The sequence below is a fragment of the Mesoplodon bidens genome (genome assembly GCF_964165515.1).
Source record: "Mesoplodon bidens genome assembly, chromosome: 10".
Classification (NCBI taxonomy): Eukaryota; Metazoa; Chordata; class Mammalia; order Artiodactyla; family Ziphiidae; genus Mesoplodon; species Mesoplodon bidens.
In genome coordinates this window covers 32911078-32937800 of record NC_138172.1, presented here as the reverse complement: position 1 = coordinate 32937800, position 26723 = coordinate 32911078, and the positions used below count along the sequence as shown (strand labels likewise).

Genomic DNA, 26723 nt, shown 5'->3' with positions numbered 1-26723 from the left:
CTAGATTGGAACATGGGCTCTAGGGTTACATAGCTTGACGCAGACCTCAGGCAAGTTGCTTAACCAGCCACCTCCACCTGAGCTGAGGCACTTCTCTGAGAGCTCCCTGTGAACTCTAAGGGCTACAATTCCGAGGAAAGAAGTACCCTCAACATTCTAGAGTCCGGACCAGGTGGGGCGAATCAAGAGAGCCTCCCCGACAGCCCCGCCCCGCTGAGCGCAAGTGCCAGCACGCTCAACCCTGATTGGCCCGCTCTCCCAGCTCGCCGGCATCACTGTATCCAATCGGCGTGGCGCTTGTTGAGCGGCGGCGGCGGCAACCGACGTATACAAGAGGCTTGAGCGTCCTGTGGAGAGCGCAGCCGCTCGCGCCATGAACTTAGGGTAAGCTGCGGAGAGAAAGGTAGTCGTCCGTGGAGAGCGGGTGAGGCTGGGTTGGCTCTTGGAGTCCTTCGCGGGGAGCCTTTCAGGCCTGCGGCGCCCCAAGCAGCTGTGCCCGGCTTCCTGAGGTTGAGGGGGCGAGGGGCTGGGTCGGCCTTTACAGCCTCCGCAGCCTTCCGTTTTCCAGTTAATAACTCGCGAAACTGTGCGTGCCTCCTTTCCGCTTCCTCATTTACCTCAGGAGGGAGAGGGAGGAGAGGCGTGAGAGAAGATAAAAGGTGAGGGCAGGTGGAGAGATAAAGCGTAGCGGCTTCCTGGGGAGAAATCCTGGACCAGTCCCTGGTGCTTTAAGACCCTGTCTGGTGGTTCTTTGCAGAGTGTGGGAGCGCCCAGAGGAGCTTAGCGGCCTACGTGCCGGGAGCCGAGGCTTCTCGAGGAGTCGTGTATCACCGGTGCCTGGCACCTCATAGGCCCTCATTAAGTAGTGGTTGAGTAAATAAAAAGGACTGTTGCGTGGTTTATCACCACTGGGAAGTTTGATATTTTAAGAAGATGAAAAGTCACCAAACTTACACTCGTGCACCTCGTTTAGCAAATGCTTCCTATGTTCTAGAATCTAGGGATAAGAAACAAGACAGTCCGCCCCTGAAGGCGTTTGCAACGCGGTAGTGCTGAATAGACGTACTTTACGGTTTTATTCAAGGTCTTTCTTTTGCTTAAGTTTCACCGACGTAAACATGAACTGTTTGTAACTGTGCTACCGGGAAACCCTTAAAACCCATTCTTTATGGTGTTTTTATCTTAGTAAGTTGAAATCGTTTGATTTCCCCAACCTTAGCATCACTGCAAATTTCGTGTTTCTTTTTTTGGCCCGCGAGATTTAATTTTGTCCCTTGGACGTCATTTTTGTCCCTGTTGATATGTGTTGGCGTACGTCTTTTCTCTCTCACTAAAACAGTAAAATAACTGTGTGTACTGCTGTTTTTGTTTTCAGTGGAATTTTTATTAGGACCTTAACAGACGTACAAGTTTCGTTGGTAGTATCTACTGTTACTTTGTGCTCTTGGCGTTTGACAGGCACAGATAAAGTGTAGCGGGCAAAGTTTATTATAGATGTATTGCTGTGATAGTTACAAAAGTGTCACTAAGTGTGAATATGTATTAGTTGAAATATTCAGAATAGAGTAGAACTCCATGCTCAAGCAGTTAATAACCGTGGTGGCAATCTTACAGCTTCATTTTCAAATACTGTTCTAACAGGCCATAGAATATGTTTGTCATGAGACCATTATGAATCTAATAAATGGTAGCTAGATGTGTTTTGATCCATTAACATAGGTGAGGAGTTTTGTAACAGCATTATTTTTTCCAGTCTAGAGTTAGAAGAATTAAATGATGTTACGATAACCAGATTAATTTATTCCTTGTCAGTAACAAAATGAAGTTTCAGATTTAAGATGAGAAATTGTTTGTATTGTTGGAAAGTTTCAGTAATTTTCTCCATGAAGTTTTAAATTTTATGTTGAATTGAAAAGTGTTTTAAAGTAAAAGAATGGTTTCAACTATACACCAATTTTTAAAAGAAAAGTGAACATCTATAGAAATTTTTTTAAATGGTTTAATATTTACAAGATTCCTTTATAAATTCAGGAGAACAAATTTACTTTCAAGGTTCAACTGAGCATTTCTGTCTATTTAAAATGTTGCTGTTTCTTAAAAATGACAGACAACTTTCTTTTATTTTGCAGAGATGGTTTAAAGCTTGAAACTGAATTATTGGATGGAAAAACCAAGCTAATACTGTCTCCATATGGTATGCTATATTACTAGAAATCTAAAATATTAACTTTTAAATTCCTATGAAAAATGTGTAGTTGTTTAACAGATTTTTTGCTTGTAGTGGAATATTTAAATGACACTGAAAAAAAGCTGGTTTCCCTAACTTCCTCAAATTTATTTTTAGCCAAGTAAAGTCAGATTACATCACTGCTTACCACTGTCAGTATTTATTCATATAATTTAATGTTCCAGTATATTTCATTTGTAACGTTTCTTTATTATATTTGTATATAGCAAATATGCTTATTGTCTAATGAATGATCTAGGTAAAACTTATGCAGTTATGTTCTGTGCATGTAAAGAATGTATTGTTTGAGAAAATTAATTTATAATAAGACCATAGTTTTAAAGTCATTTTTTAGTTTTAGTTTTAAAGCTCAGAGTATGCTTTGGTACTCTCTTCATTCACGTTATTTTCTTTTTCTCTGATCTGTTTATAATTTTACCTTGGAAAATAAACAAAAATGAAATATAAATACTTGAACCACACTGTAAAAGTTAGAACACTCAGGACCTAAAGTTAATGCTTTGAGGGTTAATATTTTTACTTAATATCTTCTTAAAATAATGTTAATTAAAATTTTCTTTGTGACTGCCTTAGTATGTTTTCAGTTGATAGTTTAGTAATTTTTTTTTCTTTTGTAGAACATAAATCAAAAATTTCTGTAAAGGTAAGCCAAATGACTTTGACCTGACTTGTTTTCAAATGTAAAATGAAGTTTACTTTACAGTGGTTTGAAAATAATTCCTGTCAAACTGTTACAAGGGTTTGGAATGATGGTCAAAAGTTATTATACCTTGCTTTCAGGCTGGTCCTTTTACAGAAATGGAATCATAATTTTTCAGTTTAAAAAGTCTCCTAGAACTCACTTCTCTAGATCAGTTCTGTCCAGTAACACTTTCTGCAGTGATGGAAATATTCTAAGATCAGTGCTGTCCAATATGATAGCCACTAGCCATGTGTAGTTATTAAGCACTTGAATGTGGCCAGTGAATTTTTAATTGTTTGATTTTTAATTTAATAGCTACTGTACTGGACAGTGCAACTCGTGACATCTTTAAAAATAGTCAAACTTTAAAGCAAAATTTTTTTTTTCATACTCAAATTGCATTTTCCCACACCAAAAAGATGTATTTGATTGACAAAATCTTACATGCATTTAGCTTTCTCCTCTAAGAGGTTACACTTGAGCTAAATAATAGTGTTCCTTTTAAATTATTTTTCTTTATCAGGAACCCACAGTGCCTTTTTCTACAAAATACATTACTGCTTCAAAATTTTGATACCACTACTTTTCTTGTTTCCCATTTCTTTTTCCATTAAGCAGCAGAAATTTCTACTCTCCCCCTCTATAACTTACTGTAGCCCATTTTATTTTGCAGCATCTTAAAGTCTGTCTTTCCATATCTTGAATAGAGACTGGTTTGGGTGATGTGGCCCTTTTCTCTTCAACTCTGAACCCTTGATGGCTTTGCTGTTTCTTCCTGGTTTAATCAAGGTGGAAAAGTTGCTTGAGAACCCAACATATCAATTACTTGATAAATGGGTAACGCTGATCAGAGTAATTCCACAAGCTACCTTTAAAAATTATTACATGCACACACACACACACACACATACACAGTATATACATACCCTGTGTGTTCCCTTAATCACAGAATACAGATTGTATAGTTTTTTCCTAACCCTGCCCTATTAAAATATTGCAACTGGGGGCTTCCCTGGTGGCGCAGTGGTTGAGAATCTGCCTGCCAATGCAGGGGGCACGGGTTCGAGCCCTGGTCTGGGAAGATCCCACATGCCACGGAGCAACTGGGCCCGTGAGCCACAACTACTGAGCCTGCGCGTCTGGAGCCTGTGCTCCGCAACAAGAGAGGCCACGACAGTGAGAGGCCCGCGCACCATGATGAAGAGTGGCCCCCACTTGCCACAACTAGAGAAAGTCCTTGCACAGAAACGAAGACCCAACACAACCAAAAATAAAAATAAATAAATTTAAAAAAAAAAATAAATAAAAAATAAAATAAAATATTGCAACTGGGGCTTCCCTGGTGGCGCAGTGGTTGAGAGTCCGCCTGCTGATGCAGGGGACACGGGTTCGTGCCCCGGTCCGGGAAGATCCCACATGCTGCAGAGTGGCTGGGCCCGTGAGCCATGGCCACTGAGCCTGCGTGTCCGGAGCCTGTGCTCCGCAACAGGAGAGGCCACAACAGTGAGAGGCCCGTGTACGGCAAAAAAAAAAAAAAAAAAAAAAAAAAAATTACAACTAACTGTTCTTATTTGAGTCACATTAACAAATACAGTGCTCCTTTTCATGCTCCTAGATAGAAATCAACTATTACACATAATTTTTTTTTTTTTTATCTTCACCTGACCTCAGTTCTGTCACACATGTTCCCTCTTCGATTGTGTCCTTAATGGATGTGCTATAGTCACTACATTTGTGAAGACATTTCATTATCTTTTTAACCAACTTAGAACATCTGGAGATCCCCTTTTATGCCTGTAATAAACAAAGTTACTAGTCTTGGACTTTTGGTAGAATCATTACAAAATTCTTCTAGCAGTTTAGGGATTTTTTAATTCTAGGATTCTTCTTTCCAGAGTAACTAATAAGTCTCTGCTGATGTTGATCTTAAATTATTTATTGTCTTAAAGCAGATTGTTTGGGTTTATTTCTCTTGTTTTTGGGATTCCAAAATACTGATGCATGGTAACTATGCGAAGTGATGGGTATGTTAATTAGCTTGATTGTGGTGATTATTCCACAATGTATACATATATCAAATCATCAAATTTTACACCTTAAATATATATGATTTTTTATTTTTTCGGTACGCGGGCCTCTCACTGTTGTGGCCTCTCCCGTTGTGGAGCACAGGCTCTGGACACGCAGGCTCAGCGGCCATGGCTCACGGGCCCAGCCGGTCCACGGCATGTGGGATCCTCCTGGACCGGGGCACGAACCCGTGTCCCCTGCATCAGCAGGCGGACTCTCAACCACTGCGCCACCAGGAAAGCCCAAATATATATGATTTTTAATGGTCAATTAAATCTCAGTAAAGCTGGAAAAAAATACTGATGCAACCTAAATCTCCTTTCTATATTGACTTTATTTCAAGGAGCTTCTCTTCCCTTATTTAGGTTCCTGAGATGCTTATTTCTTTCTTTGCTCTTCACAGAAGACAAAAACTAAAAACAGTAGTGCTGTCTTCCTTTTATTGATTTAATCAGTTTTTTAGTTTCCAAAATCTCACAGTTCTGTAGATATATGTTGAATTCTCTTTTCTGTAAGTTATTCATGAATTCACTCATCATAGTGCTTTTCTTCTACTGGGGTAAGCTCCTAAGTGACTATAGTACCTACATTTCTGTTTTTCCTCTTCCTCACAGGTTGAATTCCTGTCGTGTACATAGTGTGCTCTTTAAACACTGAACTCTATCTCATCATCATCAAGTTTAACAAACTGTGGTCAGAGTACTTTAATTCTTTCAAAATCTCTCCTGTACTTTTCTTTAATCTGTGGTAATAAATATGAAGTAAAGATGGTTACCAGTCTAATTTCTTAAGCTTTTATAGGAAGATAAATGAGAGAAATATTAATGATTCAGTGTCATGGGTAATTTATAAATTCTAACCTCAAAATTATCTCACAATTAGTTGAAATATAAAACATCTTAAAATTTTCGCAGGTATTTCTATGTGTGAGAGTCAGAATGGTAACACACTAAAAGATGTATACAATATTAGTGCTAGGTAGCACATTTTATATTTTAAAATGTTAATCTTCTCTGATTCTTTCTGGCGTTGGGATCCTGGCCCTATACAAACTGTGAAGTCGGCCAGTGTTAAATGCATTGGACGCTGTCTTTATATATATTTTTAATATTAGGAAAAGTACTGGTACAATCAAAACTAGGTAAGAGAACAGCATGCTACCTAAAAATGTTGATGATGTGAAGACCTATTTGATGTATTAAAATTCATCTAATCCAGTAAACACTTGGGAAATGATTTGGGCTAGATTGCTTTTTCCTATTAATTAACCTGAACATAATTGAATATTTATTTGGTAGTTCATGGATTTTTTTGCTGCCTCCACTCATTGCTCTTCTCTGGCATTAAGCTACAAACGTATTCAGGATTGAGCTGCATGTATATTGATCTCATGCCAGACATTGCTACCCCCTTTTTTTTTTTTTTTTTTTTTTGCGGTAGGCGGGCCTCTCACTGCCGTGGCCTCTCCCCCTGCAGAGCACAGGCTCCGGACGCGCAGGCTCAGCAGCCATGGCTCACGGGCCCAGCCGCTCCGCGGCATATGGGATCTTCCCAGACCGGGGCACGAACCCGCGTCCCCTGCATCGGCAGGCGGACTCTCAACCACTGCGCCACCAGGGAAGCCCACCCCCTTTTTTTTATTACATAATTTTTAGATGACTTTTCTGTGTGTTACTTCTGATTTAAGTGGAATGTGGCAAAATAGTTCTAGTTAAATTGGAGCTCTAATTAATAGGTTTCTGTTTAACAAGGATTTACTGCAGCTGTAAAACTCCATATGTGTGTACAGCTCCATTCTTGGCTTTGTTTGTTCTGTGACTGAGAGAAAAATGGAGTAAAACCTAGTCCATGTTTCCTAGAAGCAGGGGTGTCAGTCAGGTAAATAACTATATAATACATGTAGAATAAAATGTGTGCCATACTAGGGTTATAAAAAGAAGAAAACTGTGGAAAGCAGGTCTTTGTGGTTCAGGGAGACAGGGAATGCTTCATAAATGAGGTGACACTTTAATTAGAACTTAAAAGGTGAAGGAGATTTTCATAGTGAAAGAAGTAGGGTAGTATATTCTAAACTCAGAGAAAATAGTGGGCAAAAATACCAAGGTACAAAACATAATTTGCATTTGGGGGATAGTGTGTATATCAGCGGGGAATGTAGAACATAAAACTTAGGGAGGGTGGTTACAATCATGAGGAGTTTAAATGTATACACAGAGGGTTTGAACTTATTTGATTTGCATGTAGGGAGCGTTAAAGAATTTTTGAAAGTAGACTAGATATGATTTGTGTTGTTAGGAAAGGGCTTCAGGCAATTGTTTGAGGGACAGATTATCATAACAGGGACTACTTAAGGGCCAATTATATTAGTCCAGGAAGAGTCTTATGAGACCCTGAAGCATGGTGGCTAGCAGAATGGAAAGAAGGGGACAAAAGTGAGAGACTTTTTAAGATACGTTTAGGGAATACACTACACTTCTTAGCAGTTTGAGTGAGAAACTGATTAGAGAACTGACATACTCAGCTGTTAATGATCCCAAAAATGTCAGTATGAGTCAAAGAAGGGTAGGATTAGTAATAGCTGTAGTCGTTGGAGACTGGGGTGGCAGAGCTTAGCTCTGTAACCTATGTGCAGTCTGCTGATAATTTGCCTAATCCACACAGTGGTTTTCAAAAACTAGAATGAATTGTGAGTGTCTAAAAAATGGAACTTTTAAGGTAAAATATGGCATTCTTGGTTCTCTTGAAATACTGGATGATCTAGCAAGTAGACTCAGATTCCTCTTTGGCAATGTAGGCTGCTTCTGAGGGGTGGCTGCCTCCTTTAGACAAAAAAGTGCTCTTCAGTTATCCTAGTTCCCACCCAGGCTAATTTACACTACGTATTTGAATTTGCCACCTCTCATTTAGAGTTAGTTATATAAAAATAGCCACAGAGATAGGAGGGTAAAAGGGCATTTTAGATTGTGGTATTGGTATTATCAAAAGTCTAAAGCCTGGAGTAAAAGGGTATAGGTGAGGTGAAGAAGGTAATAAAGAGATTTTACTACTGATAATACAGGTACATTTTAAAAAGAAAGGTAAAATGGGGTTGATTTATTGGTCAAAGTGTGGTTGTGTATTATGTCATTTTTGAAAGACAAGGACATTTTGGATATGATGAGCCAGATGAAAGCCATGTGGCATCTACCCCACTCCTTGATAACAAGAATCTTGTCTTACTCATTTTATACCTCCAACATCTTTCCCATAGTGTTGATCACCTAAAAAGCAATACTTAGTATTTATTGAATGACTGTTGAATTATTTTATGTTAGATGGGTTTGCAGAAATGTACAGTGGGATAGATTTGAGATAAGCTGTAATCAGTAGTGTGGTAATGAAAACCTGAATTTAGGTGTATTGTCATGTAAAAGGGGAGAAAAAGATATTTGGAAGGAAGGAATGACCAGTACTTGCTGGTAAGCTAAAGAAGACCGTGAAGGAGGATAAAGAGTCAAAGATGACTCCATGGTTGCTGGTCTGAAAGATTAGAACAACAGTGCTACAGAAATGAGATATTTTGGAAAGGGGAGCTAATTTGGGGGAGAAAGAGAAAGAATTCAGTCTTTAAAATGGTATGGTTGTAGTAATACAACAAAAATTTACTGAAACCTACCCTGTTCCACTCACTGTTCAGATACTGGGGACACAGCAATAGACAAAGCAAACAAAAATCTCTGCCCTGGGCTTCCCTGGTGGTGCAGTGGTTAAGAATCTGCCTGCCAATGCAGGGGACATGGGTTCAGGCCCTGGTCCAGGAGGATCCCACATGCCGCAGAGCAACTAAGCCTGTGTGCCACGACTACTGAAGCCCACACGCCTAGAGCCCGTGCTCCGCAACAAGAGAAGCCACAGGCAATGAGAAGTCCGCTCACTGCAACAAAGAGTAGCCCCCGCTTGCCGCAACTAGACAAAGCCGCGGGCAGCAATAAAGACCCAGTGCAGCCTAAAATAAATAAAATAAATAAATTAAAAAAAAATCTCTGCCCTGTAGTGTTTACATTAGAAAAAGGTGGGAACTTCCCTGGTGGCGCAGTGATTAAGAATCTGCCTGCCAGTGCAGGGGACACGGGATCCATCCCTGATCTGGGAAGATCCCACGTGCCGCGGAGCAACTAAGCCCGTGCGTCACAACTACTGAGCCTGCGCTCTAGAGCCCGCGAGCCACAACTACTGAAGCCTGCACGCCTAGAGCCCACGCTCCGCAACGAGAGAAGCCACTGCATTGAGAAGCCCACGCACCTCAAAGAAGAGTATCCCCGCTCGCCACAACTAGAGAAAGCTTGTGCACAGCAACGAAGACCCGATGAAGCCAAAAATAAATTAATAAATTGGAAAAAAAAAGGTGAAATGGGCAAAAAATAATCAAAATAAATATAGAATATTACAGGACAAAAGTGCTATAGAGAAACATGAGAGAAAGGGAAGGGGCACAGTCATTTCGGGCACAGTAGCCTTGGGAAAGTGGGGAGTGCTAGGGAGGTGGGAGTGAAGTTAGATCAGGAAGCCTGCAATTTTTAATAGGGTGTTCAGAGAAGACCTCACTGAGCCAGTGATGTTGAGCCAAGATTTGAACGTGGTGAGTGAATGAGCCATGTAAAATCTGAAGGAATAATGTCCCAAGTAGAGGCACTGACTAGTGCTAAGGCCTATGACTGGAGGTTCTTATTGAAATTGAGATTATTACAGTTATGGGTAGTTACAAGGTCAGTATAAGATACCACTATGGCAATGAGTAACTGAGGTAGCATGGAAGATAAGAGTATAGGAACAGAGGTCAAGGAAATGAGGCCAGGGTATTGAAAGAACATGAAAGCACCAATAATTAAGACAGGAGTTAGGTTAGAGAGAGGGGTGGTGACCCACAAGCTAAGTTATTCAAGGAATAAGGGCTAGTAACCTACTGGTGTATAAATGCCTGTAAAGAAAGGTAGTGTGGGTGTTAGAATCATGACATGAGATTCAAAGCTGAAGCAGAATGGACTGTAAACGCCTAGAATAAAAGTTGTTTTGTAATCTTCATTATCCTGAAATAAAATAATAATTTCCAGTTGTTAATGAAGCTTTCAAGTGAAGATTTGCAAAGGTTGAGTGTTAGTTTCTCATGGTATATTATCTAACTAGCAAAATGAGAAAAAAAAGTTTCGAAGCCTGACTTATCACTGATTATATAAAGATAATTGTTGATTTTTCGTGGGCTCTTGTAAAGAATAAATTTCTGGTGTTTTAGCAGATGGGAAATAAGACCAAGATTGCAAAATGTCCTTTAAGAAATAAACAAACTGGATACATTCTGAAATCACAAAATACTTGTGTCAGGAGTGAAAAACTTTCGCAAAAGAAGAGAATTGGTTCAGAAACTTCATTGGCAAAAAGTGAAAAAAATAGTATGACTTTTTCACCCACTAAGGATTTGTGCAAGCAGTATGCAGATAAAGGCCATCTTCATATACAGAAAGAAATTTCACCTGCAACCCCTAATATACAGAAGACTAGAAACAGCATAAATGCATTTGTAGTAGCTAAACAGAAGCCTTGCAAAAAGCACATCACAGCTGAAAATGTGAAGAGCAGTTTGGTGTGTCTAACACAAGACCAACTACAACAGATTTTGATGACTGTAAACCAAGGAAATAAATCAGTTTCCCTGACTGAGAATGGAAAGGAGGAAACAAGTAAGATTTTTCTGAAGTTTTAATATTAATTTTATCAATATGTAAGTTTTAGAATTTGAGTTTCATTGGATTTTACATAACTGTGCCTCTTAAATTCTAGTTTAACATGTAACAGTGTTTTAAAATAAACGTTTAAAATAAATAAATAAATAAACGTTTAGAAAACATTCTCATAGGCAGAATTACTTTTGTAGTTAAAATATGCCATGTTTTAAGGTTAATGCTCAGAGTATTATTTTCATGTACCATGGCCTTAAGAAACCCAGTTTCTGTGGATTTTAGATTTTAGTACAGAAAGCTGTTGTACTAATTTTGGAAGGTAGGAGGCTTTACTTACATGAAAACTAATTATGTAAAATGTTCTAAAAAATTGCTATTGTATTTCTAATGAAACACGAGGGAATTTTGCTATGAAGATTTGACATGAGTTGCTGAAAAGGATTATTTTCCTGGCCCCGGCTTTTGCTCTTCCTGACTCTCAATCCTTGCTACGAATTGGCAGCACTATCTTCTTAACCAGCGTAAAACACTGACTTGGAAGTAATGGCATATTATATGCCTTCTATTTTACTAGTCAGGGTATTGTATTATGTTTTTAAAAGCCTTCTAGTTTCAGCTTTGAGCTAAGGAATTGTGACTATGAATAGAAATATTATTAAAATTTTGTTAAGCAACCGTGAAATAAATAAAAATAAAATTAACAGTCACCAGGAAGAGGCCCCACAACTGGTCTGGGGACCAGGTAGCTCCTTAGCACTCCCAAGGGGCTCAAAATGGAGTCATTTGCCTTCTCTTGGTATAGATTATTCTTTGTAAAGTCAGGGAGCTAACTTTGATCTTTAAGGCTAGAATTCTAGCTCAAAGAACAAAAAATAAAAACAAACTGGGCGTCATGAGAGATGATATCAACAAAGTTAAAAGCAGAATTTGCCTAATCATATAATGACCTGCATATTAGATATGCTTTCTCTCCATTGGGAGAACTATCACATTGAGGAATTTTTGAGCCAAGCATATGAGCCCTGTGTAAAACATTTGGAATAGATACAGCTGGGATATAGAGACAGTGGTCCATGGAAAAGTTCATCACTGATTGCTTTCCCAGCTAAATGAGAAAAATAAGGGCAAGGTAATGAGTTTTTTATAAAGCTGTTTGCATTTATTCTCCTTTAAGTTGTGATTTGTATTATCATTTATATTATTTGTAAAAGTGTTGTTGGCAAGAGTAAATGGAGGTTTTTTTGGTTGTTGCTTGTTTTCTTATTTGAAACAAAAGTTTGTATGGCTATGGCCATACCTCTGGGCCATTTAACCTCTGAGGCTCAGTTACCTTTTTTGACAAAAAGGGAATCGTAATACGCACTGCAAGGACTGCTGTAAGAGGTGATTAATTAGATGATGTGTAAAGCCGTGTTTTTTTAAAACTGTGTAACTGTATCAAGTTAAGGTATTATAATAGATGTAATTTTAGTATTCATTTTAAAACATGCATTTTACCTTCTAGGTCAGTATAGTCTAAATTTAAACAATATTCCTGATCAGCCAAAGGATGAGAACATCATGGGACTTCCGCAAAAAACTGAGGCCATTTCATCTGTTCAGGATAAAAAAAAGTCTGTTTTAAATGAAAATCGGGTGACATCTAATCAGTATGAGCAGAAAATTGCCACGTATGTAACTCACATCTGTTGTTTTGGGGTCATCTTGGGAATATGGTTTTACTTTTCCTTGACTTGTATGTGAAATATTTACTCTGAAGACTAGAGCTATTTAAAAGTTTATTACTTAATATTTATGGAGTAAGTTATATAGAAACATATGATAAGGTTTCTGTTATTTTTTGTGTCTTGTCTTAGAGAGAATATATGGAAACCAGCTGACATATTCAGTACTCTGGGAGAAAGAGAACGTGATAGAGGTTTGTTGGAAGCAAAAAAAGCCCAGTGGAGGAAAGAGCTTGGTAGGTAATTATTGCACATTTTATTATAGTTTTGTTGGCTTAAGGAATGTATATTGAGGATGAAGTACATCTTGCAGTATGATATTATCAAAAACCTTGTTTTATAACATTCACCATCTAGAGTAGTTCTTTGCAAATGGAATAAGAAACTTTGTGATTTCACATTCCCTTATGTTATATCTTTTTGTTTGCTGCTCTGTGGTGTGCACCAAAAGCCACAGATGAACATTAATATCATCAGTACCCTTCTGGAGCTCAAAGATTCCTAAACATTTCTCATTTCCTGAGAATCCATTTTCATATTTTTCCATTACAGAAATTCTATGGGTTAAAGATGGTTTTATTTAAAAATAATTCATTTTAAAAATTAAAACATTCTAATCAAGAATCATCAATATGATATCAATCAGTATATCCCATACAAAAATAAGCTTATTTCTTTTTTTCAGTCTGTAGACATCATAACAGAAAAAGTTATAATTTCTGTTAAGTAGGGTCTTAAGGAAAGTAAGATAGTAACTAAGAAACTCCTGTTACTTCTTGGACTAGACTTAGGGTCCAGGTATCAGAGTTTGGAAAGTAAACAAGGTAATAGTTGTACTTAGGAATAGTTGTACTAAAAGCATGAAGATGGGATTCACTGTCCACTGAACTGGAAAGTCCTGCCAGTTAGTCACAACCCTTCCAGGACAGGTGATCTAGAAAAAGATAAGCGAAGAAATAGAGAATGAATTGATGTTGGAAGTCAAAGTAATAGAATAATAAAGAAATTAAATGTATGGTAGCAGTATCAGAAGGTTTGGAGATCTGATGTGTTTTATATCATAATTGCAGCTTTAAATGTTTTTTCAGTACAAATTTGGACACATGATTTTATGTACTTTACTTTTCAGCAGTTATAAATAATAATGGCTGACATTTATTAAATATTTACTTTGTGTGAGGCCCTATACTGAAAATAGGCGCTATTATTACTCTGATTTCACAGAATAAAAAATGGGGTTTAGAGGGATGAACATCATTTTGCCCACAGTCACACAGCCGGGAAGTGGTTGAACCTGAATTTGACCCCAGAGTTCTCTGAGTCCAGAGTTCTAGCTTTTAAGCCTTATAGTAATAAATAAATGAACATTATTGTAGAGTAGAACCTCACAATAATTAGCATAATATAAAATATGTTCTGAAAAAATTTCTCCTTATTTATAATTGTAGTAAAACAAACATTTTTACATCCATTTATGCCATACTTAAATTTGGTTCTGATTAAACATTTTCTTTTATTCCATATCCTTAAAATTCTTCTCTGTCTTGTGAGTTAATCTCCTTCCTAAAAAACAGTTTTGATCTGTGTTGGAATCTGCACTCTTTAAGAAGGTCATGATTTGTTTACGTCATTTTTTTTTTTACAGTTTTTGTATATTTTTTTAAAAAGGACATTATTTACAGATGAACAGGTTGCTTTAAAGAAGAAAGAAAAAGAAGCTTCTGAAAAATGGAATAATCCATGGAAAAAATCTGAAAGTGATAAAATAGTATGGGAAGAACTTCAAATTCTTGATCAGGCTAAGGTAAAAGTATCAAAATCAGGCACTTATGGAATATAAGATATCTTAATTGCAGTTTTTTAATGCTAAGCCTTGTTTATATCATCAGCTTTTTTTTTTTTAAATAAATTTATTTATTTATTTATGGCTGCATTGGGTCTTTGTTGCTGCACACGGGCTTTTCTCTAGTTGTGGTGAGCGGGGGCTACTCTTTGTTGCGGTGCACGGGCATCTCATCGCAGTGGCTTCTCTTGTTGCAGAGCATGGGTTCTAGGCACACGGGCTTCGGTAGTTGTGGCTCACAGGCTCTAGAGCGCAGGCTCCGTAGTTGTGGTGCACGGGCTTAGTTGCTGCACAGCATGTGGGATCTTTCCCGACCGGGGCTCGAACCCGTGTCTCCTGCGTTGGCAGGCAAATTCTTAACCACTGTGCCACCAGGGAAGTCCCTCATAAAGCTTATTTTTGAAGCTTATTCGTTTTTTTAAAACTCACTTTTCATATGGTATTTTAAAACAATGTTATTTTGAATTAAATTATGACCTCAGCTACTCTGTTTGCATTCTGTAAATAGTCTTACTATGTTAGTAGGTGAGTGTAAAGGCCCCTGGCACCTCCTTTAGGCTCCTATAAAAGAGCTCCATGATGTTATAGATGACCACAAAACTCTACCACTGACCATGTGGTATCCACTACAAGGTTATCAAATCAAACATAAGTGATTGCTTATCAAACATAAGTATATACCATGTGTCCCTCGGGTAGTGCTTTGGGGACCTTTAAATTTTGCATGTATTTAATACTAGACAAAAAAGTGCCCTTGTTTTTCTTTTTGTTGTTAGACTTCTGCTAGCTATTCTAGGATTCTGTCACAGTCTCCCAGTCAGGTAATGGTGATCCAGGCTGACGCGCACTCACTACCTAGAGCTAGTCAGATTTTAGAGGTAAGTTCTAAATGTCATTACTTTGAATATATAAGCCCTTTAGTACTTGATGACTATATAACGTATTTTCCTTGAAGAAGTGAATCTAAATACTCTTTTAAATTACCAGTTAATTTTTATTGAGTGCAGTATGTTCCTTAAATTTTTTTTTAATTAATTTATTTTGTTTTTGGCTGCGTTGGGTCTCCGTTGCTGTGCGCGGGCTTTCTCTAGTTGCAGTGAGCGAGGGCTACTCTTCGTTGCGGTGCTTGGGCTTCTCATTGTGGTGGCTTCTCATGTTGCAGAGCACGGGCTCTAGGCATGCAGGCCTCAGTAGTTGTGGCACATGGGCTCAGTAGTTGTGGCTTGCGGGCTCTGGAGCGCAGGCTCAGTAGTTGTGGTGCACGGGCTTAGTTGCTCCGCGGCATGTGGGATCTTCCTGGACCAGGGTTCAAACCCGTGTCCCCTGCATTGGCAGGTGGATTCTTCTTTTTTTTTTTTAACACCTTTATTGGAATATAATCGCTTTACAATGTTGTGTTAGTTTCTGCTATATAACAGAGTGAATCAGCTATATGTATACACATACCCCATATACCCTCCCTCTTGTGTCTCCCTCCTACCCTCCCTATCCCACCCCTCTAGGTGGTCACAAAGCACCGAGCTGATCTCCCTGTGCTATGCAGCTGCTTCCCACTAGCTAGCTGTTTTACATTAGGTCGTGTATATATGTGAGTGCTACTCTCTCACTTCATCCCAGCTTACCCTTCCCCTTCCCCCTGTCTCATGTCCATTCTTTATGTCTGCATCTTTATTCCTGTCCTGCCCCTAGATTCATCAGCACCTTTTTTTTTTTTAGATTCCATATATATGTGTTAGCATGTAGTACTTGTTTTTCTCTTTCTGACTTATTCACTCTGTATGACAGACTCTAGGTCCATCCACCTCACTACAAATAACTCAATTTCATTTTTTATGGCTGAGTAATATTCCATTATATATATGTGTCACATCTTCTTTATCCATTCATCCATCGATGGACACTTAGGTTGCTTCCATGTCCTGGCTATTGTAAATACTGGACAGGCGGATTCTTAACCACTGCGCCACCGGGCAAGCCCTGCTCCTTAAATTTTAAAAAAGTTATTAACTATTTCTTTTTTTCCTTCCTAATGAACATTTACATTTTAACAAATGTATTCTGAAAATAAGGCAGTAACCTAAAGGTATGATTCTGGTGGTAGACATTTTCAGTACTGGTAGAGTTCTTATAGAACCCTGCCAGTTAGATTGTTTGCATGGCAGCTTGTTCTGCTCCATATAGGACTGACTAGCCTACATCAGTTTATGGTCTGTTGATAATTTTACATTAACAAAAGGAATGAAATATGAATTATGTTTTTCTGTGTTCCCAAAAGCACTTTGACCAAATGTTAAAAGGCAATAAATTAGTCTTGCTAGAAGTTATTTTGGAAAACTCTATAGTTCTGGATGATAATTCTAAGTTTTTAAAGTTTAGAAATTGATGCATGCACATACTACTAAAAACTGCAAATAAAACTATTCATGACGTTGTTGAGAATCAGTTGTAAGCTTATTTACTTTTCAATATTAGGATTAAAAAAACTTTAATGCTAAAAATATTAGGTATTTCTGTTACCGAAATGTCAGTTGAAGTGTTAGCATATCATTTATTATTGCTTATTTGGCATGGCTTTTTAGGTCATTTATTATCTGGGAGTAATCCATACTATGATTGTTAATGCAAATAAAGAATTAACCATTTAAGGTGACTTTTAGTTTTTTAGCCTTTTTTTTTTTAATGATAGCATGTGTCATTTTTTTTTTTAATAGTCTAGAAAACCAGTAAAGTTATTTATATTTTGGAGTCAGAGATAGGGGTTGGGGATGGGAGAAAGACTAGAAAGGAAATCATATACTAAATCCAGAGCTGGGCAACCAAGGATTAGAGTATGATTATCTATGCATATTTTTACTGTTTAAATGTAGTTTTTATGTATTTATGTGTGAATGCTGTAAGATAATGGAGAGGTGCTACTGGGGAGACATGAGCTGTAACAAAAAAAATCCCCCTTTAAATACCTGAAAGCAGTTGGTTTCATAAATCCCAGCCATAGCCACAACCATTTATATTGCTTGAATATTAAGTTAACCTCTTCATGTAATTGAGAGGAGGAGAAATTTAGTTGCAAGCAGAATCATCAAGGCCAATTTTGTTAAAACAGGAGGTAATGCGGGGCTTCCCTGGTGGCGCAGTGGTTGAGAGTCCGCCTGCCGATGCAGGGGACACGGGTTCGTGCCCCGGTCCAGGAAGATTCCACGTGCTGCGGAGCAGCTAGGCCCGTGAGCCATGGCTGCTGAGCCTGCGCGTCCGGAGCCTGTGCTCCGCAACGGGAGAGGCCACAACAGTGAGAGGCCCACGTACCGCAAAAAAAAAACCAAAACATGAGGTAATGCATATAAAGTGCATAAGACAGTGGCTGACATATAACAAGTGTTTAATGAAAGTTTGCTCTAGTTACAATTTATAAAGCATAGGTCCATTCTGAACCCTGAGGCCGCTAAGAGTCAATCCTCTCACCATCTTCCTTTCCTCTCTCCTCTTCTTGATTCTCAGTCTTACTCCCCCTCCCCCAGTTGAATGGCCCTGTATTCTCTTTCCTGTATTGTTCAGCCCAAACATTTTTTTACACTGTGCAGCTTAAAATTTCTTTTTGTGTTTCTGAGAAATTTACTTACAGCCTCAGCCTTTGTGAGAATACCTCACCTCCATGAAACCTTGGCTTTCCCTAATGACTAGGCCTTCCTGGGAAGCCTCTTAAGTGAAGGGAGTATATTCTAGCATACTGTCTAACATGGGATAGAAAGTGAGGTTATCATTCTGCTAGCTTCTTTTTTTTTTTTTTAAGCGGTACGCAGGCCTCTCACTGCTGTGGCCTCTCCCGCTGCGGAGCACAGGCTCCGGACACGCAGGCTCCGGGGCCATGGCCCACCGGCCCAGCCGCCCTGTAGCACGCGGGATCCTCCCGGACCGGGGCACGAACCCGCGTCCCCTGCATCGGCAGGCGGACTCCCAACCACTGCACCACCAGGGAAGCCCTCTGCTAACTTCTTATTGCTACCACCAGACCATAGTTCTGCAGTTAGCAAACAAAAACTTCCTCTTAATTTTTGGTGGTAAAAATTTGTTGGTAAAATATACATAACATCAAATTTACCCTTTTGTGGTGGTAAAATATACGTAACATAAAATTTACCATTTTAATCATTTTTAAGTCTACAGTTAAGTGGCATTAAGTGCATTCTCACTGTCTTGCAACCATCACCACTATCCATCTCCAGAATTTTTTAATCATTCCAAACTGAAACTATACCCATTAAATAGTAACTCCCCATTTCTCCCTCCCCTTAGCCCCTGGCAACCACCATTCTACTTTCTGTCTCTATGAATTTGATTATTCTCAGTATGTTTAAGTGGACTAACACAATATTTGTCCTTTTGTGTCTGACAGATTTCACTTAATGTTTTCAGGGTTCATCCATGTTGTAAACATGTATCAGAATTCTACTCCTTTTTAAGGCTGAAAATATTCCATTTTATGTATGATACTACATTTTGTTTATCCATTCATCCAAATGTTGATGGACATTTGAGTTGTTACCACCTTTTGGCTATTGGGAATAATGCTGTTATGAACCTTGATGTACAGATAATCTCCCCAAGTCTGTATTTGCAAGTCTTCTGGATATATACCTATAAGTGAAATTGCTGGATCATATGGTAGTTTTATGTTTTATCTTTTTATGTTAAATTTTTACCAGTTTTGATAATTTTATTTTTAATTGTTATACTGTTTACACAGCTCCTGCACCATTGTGCATTCCCATCAGCAGTGCACAAGGGTTCTGATTTCTCTACATCTTCACCAACACTTGTTCTTTTCTTTTTTTTTTTTTGGTTGATAGCCATCCTAATGGATGTGGAGTGGTGTCTCATTGTAGTTCTGATTTACATTTCCCTAATGATTCGTGATGTTGAGCATTTTCTCATGTGCTTATTGCCATCTGTATATCTTCTTTGAAGAGATGTCTATAAGTCCTTGTCCATTTTTTTTAACATCTTTATTGGAGTATAATTGCTTTACAATGGTGTGTTAGTTTCTGCTTTATAACAAAGTGAATCAACTGTACATATACATACATCCTCATATCTCCTCCCTCTTGTGTCTCCCTCCCACCCTCCCTATTCCACCCCTCTAGGTGGTCACAAAACACTGAGCTGATCTCCCTGTGCTATGCAACTGCTTCCCACTAGCTATCTATTTTACATTTGGTAGTATATATAAGTCCATGCCAATCTCACTTCATCCCAGCTTACCCGTCCCCCTCCCTGTGTCCTCAAGTCCATTCTCTACATCTGCGTCTTTATTGCTGTTCTGCTGCTAGGTTCTTCAGAACCTTTTATGTTTTTTTTTAAGATTCCACATATATATGTTAGTTATACGGTATTAATTTTTCTCTTTCTGACTTACTCACTCTGTATGACAGACTCTAGGTCCATCCACCTCACTACAAATAACTCAATTTCATTTCTTTTTATGGCTGAGTAATATTCCATTGTATGTATGTGCCACATCTTCTTTATCCATTCATCTGTCGATGGACACTTAGGTTGCTTCCATGTCCTGACTATTGTAAGTAGAGCTGCAGTGAACATTGTGGTACATGACTATTTTTGAATTATGGTTTTCTCAGGGTATATGCCCAATAGTGGAATTGCTGGGTCATATGGTAGTTCTAGTTTTAGTTTTTTAAGGAACTTCCATACTGTTCTCCATAGTGGCTGTATCAATTTACATTCCCACCAACAGTGCAAGAGGGTTCCCTTTTCTCCACACGCTGTGCAGCATTTATTTTGTGTAGGTTTTTTGATGATGGCCATTCTGACCGGTGTGAGGTGATACCTCATTGTAGTTTTGATTTGCATTTCTCTGATGATTTGGGATGCTGAGCATCCTTTCATGTGTTTGTTGGCAATCTGTATATCTTCTTTGGAGAAATGCCTATTTAGGTCTTCTGTCCATTTTTGGATCGGGTTGTTTGTTTTTTTGATATTGAGCTGCATGAGTTGCTTGTAAATTTTGGGGATTAATCCTTTGTCAGTTGCTTCATTTGCACATATTTTCTCCCATTCTGAGGGTTGTCTTTTCGTCTTGTTTACGGTTTCCTTTGCTGTGCAAAAGCTTTTTAAGTTTCATTAGGTCCCGTTTGTCTATTGTTCTTTTTATTTCCATTTCTCTAGGTGGTGGGTCAAAAAGGATCTTGCTGTGATTTATGTCATAGAGTGTTCTGCCTATGTTTTTGTGGTTTTTTTGTTTTTGTTTTTTTTTGTGGTATGCGGGCCTCTCATTGCTGTGGCCTCTCCCGTTGCAGAGCACAGGCTCCGGATGCACAGGCTCAGCGGCCATGGCTCACAGGCCCAGCCGCTCCGCGGCATGTGGGATCTTCCCGGACCGGGACACGAACCCGTGTCCCCTGCATTGGCAGGCGGACTCTCAACCACTGCGCCACCAGGGAAGCCCGTGCCTATGTTTTCCTCTAAGAGTTTTATAGTGTCTGGCCTTACATTTAGGTCTTTAATCCATTTTGAGTTTATTTTTGTGTATGGTGTTTTAGGGAGTGTTCTAATTTCATACTTGTACATGTACCTGTCCAGTTTTCCCAGCACCACTCATTAAGGAGACTGTCTTTTCTCCATTGTATATTCTTGCTTCCTTTATCAAAAATAAGGTGACCAGGGCTTCCCTGGTGGCGCAGTGGTTGGGAGTCCACCTGCCGATGCAGGGGGCGCGGGTTCGTGCCCTGGTCCGGGAGGATCCCACGTGCCGCGGAGCGGCTGGGCCCGTGAGCCATGGCTGCTGAGCCTGCGTGTCCGGAGCCTGTGCTCCGCAATGGGAGAGGCCACAGCAGTGAGAGGCCCGCATACCACAAAAAAATAAAAAAATAAAAAAATAAAAATAAGGTGACCATATGTGCGTGGGGTTATCTCTGGGCTTTCTATCCTGTTGTTCCATTTATCTGTATTTCTGTTTTTGTGCCAGTACAATACTGTCTTGATTACTGTAGCTTTGTAGTATAGTGTGAAGTCAGGGAGCCTGATTCCTCCAGCTCCGTTTTTCTTTCTCAAGATTGCTTTGGCTATTTGGGGTCTTTTGTGTTTCCATACAAATTGTGAAATTTTTTGTTCTAGTTCTGTGAAAAATGCCAGTGGTAGTTTGAGAGGGATTGCATTGAATCTTTAGATTGCTTTGGGTAGTAGAGTCATTTTCACAATGTTGATTCTTCCAATCCAAGAACATGGTATCTCTCTCCATCTGTTTGTATCATCTTTAATTTCTTTCATCAGTGTCTTACAGTTTTCTGCATACAGATCTTTTGTCTCCTTAGGTAGGTTTATTCCTAGGTATTTTATTCTTTTTGTTGCAATGGTAAATGGGAGTGTTTCCTTAATTTCTCTTTCAGATTTTCATCATTAGTGTATAGGAATGCAAGAGATTTCTGTGCATTAATTTTGTATCATGAAACTGTACCAAATTCATTGATTAGCTCTAGTAGGTTTCTGGTAGCATCTTTAGGATTCTCTATGTATAGTATCATGTCATCTGCAAACAGTGACAGCTTTACTTCTTCTTTTCCAATTTGGATTCCTTTAATTTCTTTTTCTTCTCTGATTGCTGTGGCTAAAACTTCCAAAACTATTTGAATAATAGTAGTGAGAGTGGACAACCTTGTCTTATTCCTGATCTTAAAGGAAATGTTTTCAGTTTTTCACCATTGAGGGTGATGTTGGCTGTGGGTTTGTCATATATGGCCTTTATTATGTTAAGGTAAGTTCCCTGTATGCCTACTTTCTGAAGGGTTTTTATCATAAATGGGTGTTGAATTTTGTCAAAAGCTTTTTCTGCATCTATGGAGGTGACCATACGGTTTTTCTCCTTCAGTTTGTTAATATGGTGTATCACATTGACTGATTTACATATATTGAAGAATCCTTGCATTCCTGGGATAAAAATATGGAATGCCTCATGAATTTGCGTGTCATCCTATGCAGGGGCCAAGCTAATCTTCTCTGTATCATTCCAATTTTAGTATATGTGCTGCCGAAGCAAGCACCTTTGTCCATTTTTGAATTGGATTTTCTTTTTTGTTGAGTAGTAGGAGTTCTTTACATATTCTGGTTATTAACTCCTTATCAGATACATAATTTACAGGTATTTTCTTCCATGAGTTGCCTTTTCACTCACTTCATAGTGTCCTTTCTTGTACAAAAGTTTTTAATTTTGATGAAGTGCATTTTACCTATTTTTTGTTTTTGTTGCCTGTGCTGTTGGTGTCATATCTAAGAAATCATTGCCAAATCTAACGTTGTGGAGATTCCTCCTATGTTTTCTTCTAAAGGAGTTTTATAGTTTAGGTCTTTGATCCATTTTGAGTTAATTTTTATTTATGGTGTAAGGTAACGGTCCAGCTTCATTCTTTTGCATGTGGATATCCGGTTTTCCCAGCACCAGACTGTTCTTTACCCATCAAATAAATCATCTTGGTACTCTTGTCAAAAATCATTTGACTGTATATGAAAGGGTTTATTTCACAGCCTTCTGAAAGGCACTCCATTCAGTTCATTTGTTCTGTATGTCTGTCTTGAAACATGGCACTGTTTCACTGTTTTGATTACCATACCTTTGTAGTAAGGTTTGAGGGGCACGATGCAGGGCAAGCCTGCGGCGGCAGAGGTCGGCAGGACGTTACACCAGCCTGAGGCGCGCCGTGCGTTCTCCCAGGGAAGTTGTCCCTGGATCCCGGGACCCTGGCAGTGGCGGGCTGCACAGGCTCCCCGGAAGGGAGGTGTGGATAGTGACCTGTGCTCGCACACAGGCTTCTTGGTGGCGGCAGCAGCAGCCTTAGCGTCTTATGCCCGTCTCTGGAGCTCCTTTAAGCAGCGCTCTTAATCCCCTCTCCTTGCGCACCAGGAAACAAAGAGGGAAGAAAAAGGCTGTGTTCACGCCGCCCACCCCAGTCCTCTTCCTGCGCTCCACCGAAGCCCGAGCCTCAGCTCCCAGCCCCGCCCGCCCCGGCGGGTGAGCAGACAAGCCTCTTGGGCTGGTGAGTGCCGGTCGGCACCGATCCTCTGTGCGGGTATCTCTCCACTTTGCCCTACGCACCCCCGTTTCTGTGCTCTCCTCCGCGGCTCCGAAGCTTCCCCCTTCCGCCACCCGCAGTCTCCGCCCACGAAGGGGCTTCCTAGTGTGTGGAAACCTTTCCTCCTTCACAGCTCCCTCCCACTGGTGCAGGTCCTGTCCCTATTCTTTTGTCTCTGTTTTTTCGTTTTTCTTTTGCCCCACCCAGGTATGTGGGGAGTTTCTTGCCTTTTGGGAGGTCTGAGGTCTTCTGCCAGCGTTCAGTGGGTGGTGTGTAGGAGTTTTTCCACGTGTAGATGTATTTCTGATGTATCTGTGGGGAGGAAGGTGATCTCCGCGTCTTACTCTTCCGCCATCTTCCCCCTCTCTGTAGTAAGGTTTGAAATCAGAAAGTGTTAAGTCCTCCAATTTTCTTTTTCAGTATTGTTTTACCTATTCAGGGTTCCTTGAGATTCCATATGAATTTTAGGATGCATTTTTCCATTTCTGCAAAAAACATGAAGATTTTCATAGGGGTTGCTTTGAATCTGTAGCTTGCTTTAGGTAATCCTGACAATACGAAGTCTTCCTATCCATGAAGGTAGGATCTTTCCATTTATTGATATTTGTGTCTTTAATTTCTGTCAACAGTGTTTTGTAGTTTTCAGTGTACATGTCTTTGGCCTACTTATTCCTAAGTATTTTATTCTTAGTATTTGGTGCTATTGTACATGGAATAGTTTTTTTAATTTTCTTTTCCCAGATTGTTCATTGTTAGTGTATAGAGATGCAGCTGATTTTTTTCTCCTGGTTTTGTATCCTGCAACTTCGCTGAATTTGGTTTATTCTAACAGTTGTGTATGTGTGTATAGACTCTTGAAGGTGGTGGTTATTGTGCAGCATATGAGTTTGTTGTGGATCCTTTTGGTATTATATTTTCTTAATGAGTAGATATACAAACACCCGTCTGCATTAATGCCCAAGATATTCATATATGATAATCATCACTGAATTACATATATTTATCTTTTCCTTTTTTTGGTATTTCAACTTTCTGACTTTTAAAAATATTATGTATTATTTCTGACATACAAAAGGATATGTTGACCTTAAAAAACAAAAAGAGCAAGTTATTTTACCAGCAACATGAGTTTATTTGGGAATAGTCGACAGTTGTAATTCAGGACAAGCAAACTGTGACAAACCTTAGGCAAGTTTGGAGAACAGAGGAGAGGAACTTGATTTTGTAGAGGAAAGGAGGAAATTGGGGCGGGCTGTGGTAGCTGCAGGTGGTAGGAAGCTTGTTGCTGGTCAGAAGAAAATCTTGGCTGGGTCTGTAAGCTGTGGTGAGTCGTATATGGGTGAGAGCTCCCCCTTCAGGGCTTTCTGACTCCGTTTTAAATGAGGTTTCTTTTATTCTTTTTCACAGGTATAAAGGATAATCCTTAAAACATTTCTATCCATGTCATGTACCAAAAAGAGCTCATTATAGCATGGTTCAGAGTTCAGCAAGAATTTCTCTAGATTTATAGCACTTACAGGACAGGATTTTTTTTTTAAATAGCCAGTCACAACGCAGTAGAATAAAAATGGAATGCCTAGAACCTTTATATTCCATTTGTTGTCAGGTTACTTTAGAATTCTGAGAAGAGTGTTTGTGAATTATGAAGCCCTTTCCACAACAGAAATGGGTTGTGACTAAGTTATAAACTAGTACCAGTCCACTGATGGCCTAATTTCAGAAGAAAGAAATACAGTAGCTTGACCAAAATGAATCAGTCCTAGCTAAAGCTTCCCTTTGCCTCTCTATACTGGACAGTCTTGGAATCAGAGGAACCCTATCTCAGTCCTCCAAAATTAAACTTTACGGAAGGAAATCCTCTTCCTTATTCAAAACTGAGTGGGGGGGAATTCCCTGGTGGTCCAGTGGTTAGGACTCTGTGCTTCCACTGCACAGGTTTGATCCTTGGTCAGGGAACTAAGATCCCGCATGCCGCATGGCGGGGCCAAAAAAAAAAAAAGCAAACAACTGAGTGGGTCTCTTTGCCTTATCAGAAAGATTTAATAATTAAATAAAATAAGGAAATTGATTTGTTTGAGGGCCTGTTAGGATCCACGAAGTGTACTAAGTACTTCATATACCTGTGAATCGCCTTTTAGAATAAGAGGCAGAACTTACTAACAACTAAACAGGTGGAGGAGAACACTGAGAGTAAGTTGTGTACGCCAATTACCCATAACACTAAACCTAGATAAATCTCTCTTAAGTTAGGAAAAGAACAAAATGAACCTAAATTAGAAGAAATAGATCATGAGAATAAGGAATTTTCCTACCAGCTGTTGGTGGGAATGTAAATTAGTATAGCCATTATGGAAAACAGGATGGAGTTTCCTCTAAAAATTAAAAACAGAACTACCATACAATCCAGGAGTTCTACTTCTGGGTATTCTTCCAAAGGAAAAAACCACTAAATTGAAAAGATATATGCATCCCATGTTCATTGCAGTTTACAATAGGGGAGATACAGAAGCAACCTAAGGTCTGTTGATAGATGAATGGATAAAGAAGTGGTATATGCATATAATGGCATGTTACTCAGCCATAAAAACAAATGAAACCTTGCTGTTTATAAAAACGGACAGACCTAGAAGTCTATCCACTTACTTCACTTATGCTAAGTGAAGTAAGTCAAAGAAAGACAAAGAATACTATATGATTTCACTTATATGTAGAATCTAGGAAACAAAACAAATGAACAGAACATAATGAAGCAAACAGACTCATAGATACAGAGAATAAACAAGTGGTTTTGCTAGAGGGGAGGGGGGTGGAGGGATAAGTGAAATAGGCGACAGAAATTACGAGGTATGAGCTTGTAGTTAAAAAATATATGAGTCATGGAGATAAATGTACAGCATGGGGAACATAGTCAATAATACTGTAATAACTTTGTATGGTGACAGATGGTAACTAGACTTGTGATCATTTTGTAATGTATAGAAATATTGAATCACTATGTTGTGCACCTGGAACTAGCATAGTGTTGCAGGTCAGTTTTACTTAAATTTAAAAATTAAAAAAAAAAGGAAAGAAAATAAGGGCACCAGTCGGTGAAATATATAATGAGTGAAAATGGCATTGCAGGTAGAGAGTGAATCATTAGTAAGTTAATATATTATGCCAATAATTATGAAAGCTTAGATGAAGTGGGTAAATTACTGGAAAAGTTATAACTTACAGGAACTGACTTAAAAAGAAGTAAAAATCTTGAATAGTTATGTAACTGTTAAAGTAATTGTAGATCTGGGTAAAAAAAAACCTTTCCCACAAGGAAAATAAAATGCCCACATGGTTTTACTGACAATTTCTACCAAACTTTAAAGAAA

At 38.9% G+C, this 26723-nt stretch overlaps 1 protein-coding gene across 12 annotated transcripts in view; it reads left to right on the top strand.

The window, feature by feature from the left end:
- The first annotated feature begins 314 nt into the window (after positions 1 to 314).
- CCDC66 (coiled-coil domain containing 66) overlaps positions 315 to 26723 on the top strand; it is a 64797-nt gene continuing 38388 nt past the window's right edge. For 2 of the 12 annotated variants that reach the window (XM_081246040.1, XM_081246046.1), the window contains exons 1-7: positions 316 to 384; positions 2130 to 2194; positions 2866 to 2891; positions 10270 to 10714; positions 12219 to 12384; positions 12571 to 12674; positions 14121 to 14242. In XM_081246040.1, coding sequence (XP_081102166.1) covers positions 374 to 384; positions 2130 to 2194; positions 2866 to 2891; positions 10270 to 10714; positions 12219 to 12384; positions 12571 to 12674; positions 14121 to 14242 — 939 coding nt within the window. In that variant the 5' untranslated portion in view covers positions 316 to 373. Of the gene's footprint in view, positions 425 to 1063; positions 1085 to 2129; positions 2195 to 2865; positions 2892 to 10269; positions 10715 to 12218; positions 12385 to 12570; positions 12679 to 14083; positions 14243 to 15057; positions 15160 to 26723 lie in introns of those variants that run through there. The other 10 variants (XM_081246043.1, XM_081246049.1, XM_081246048.1 and 7 more) reach the window with 10 other exon arrangements.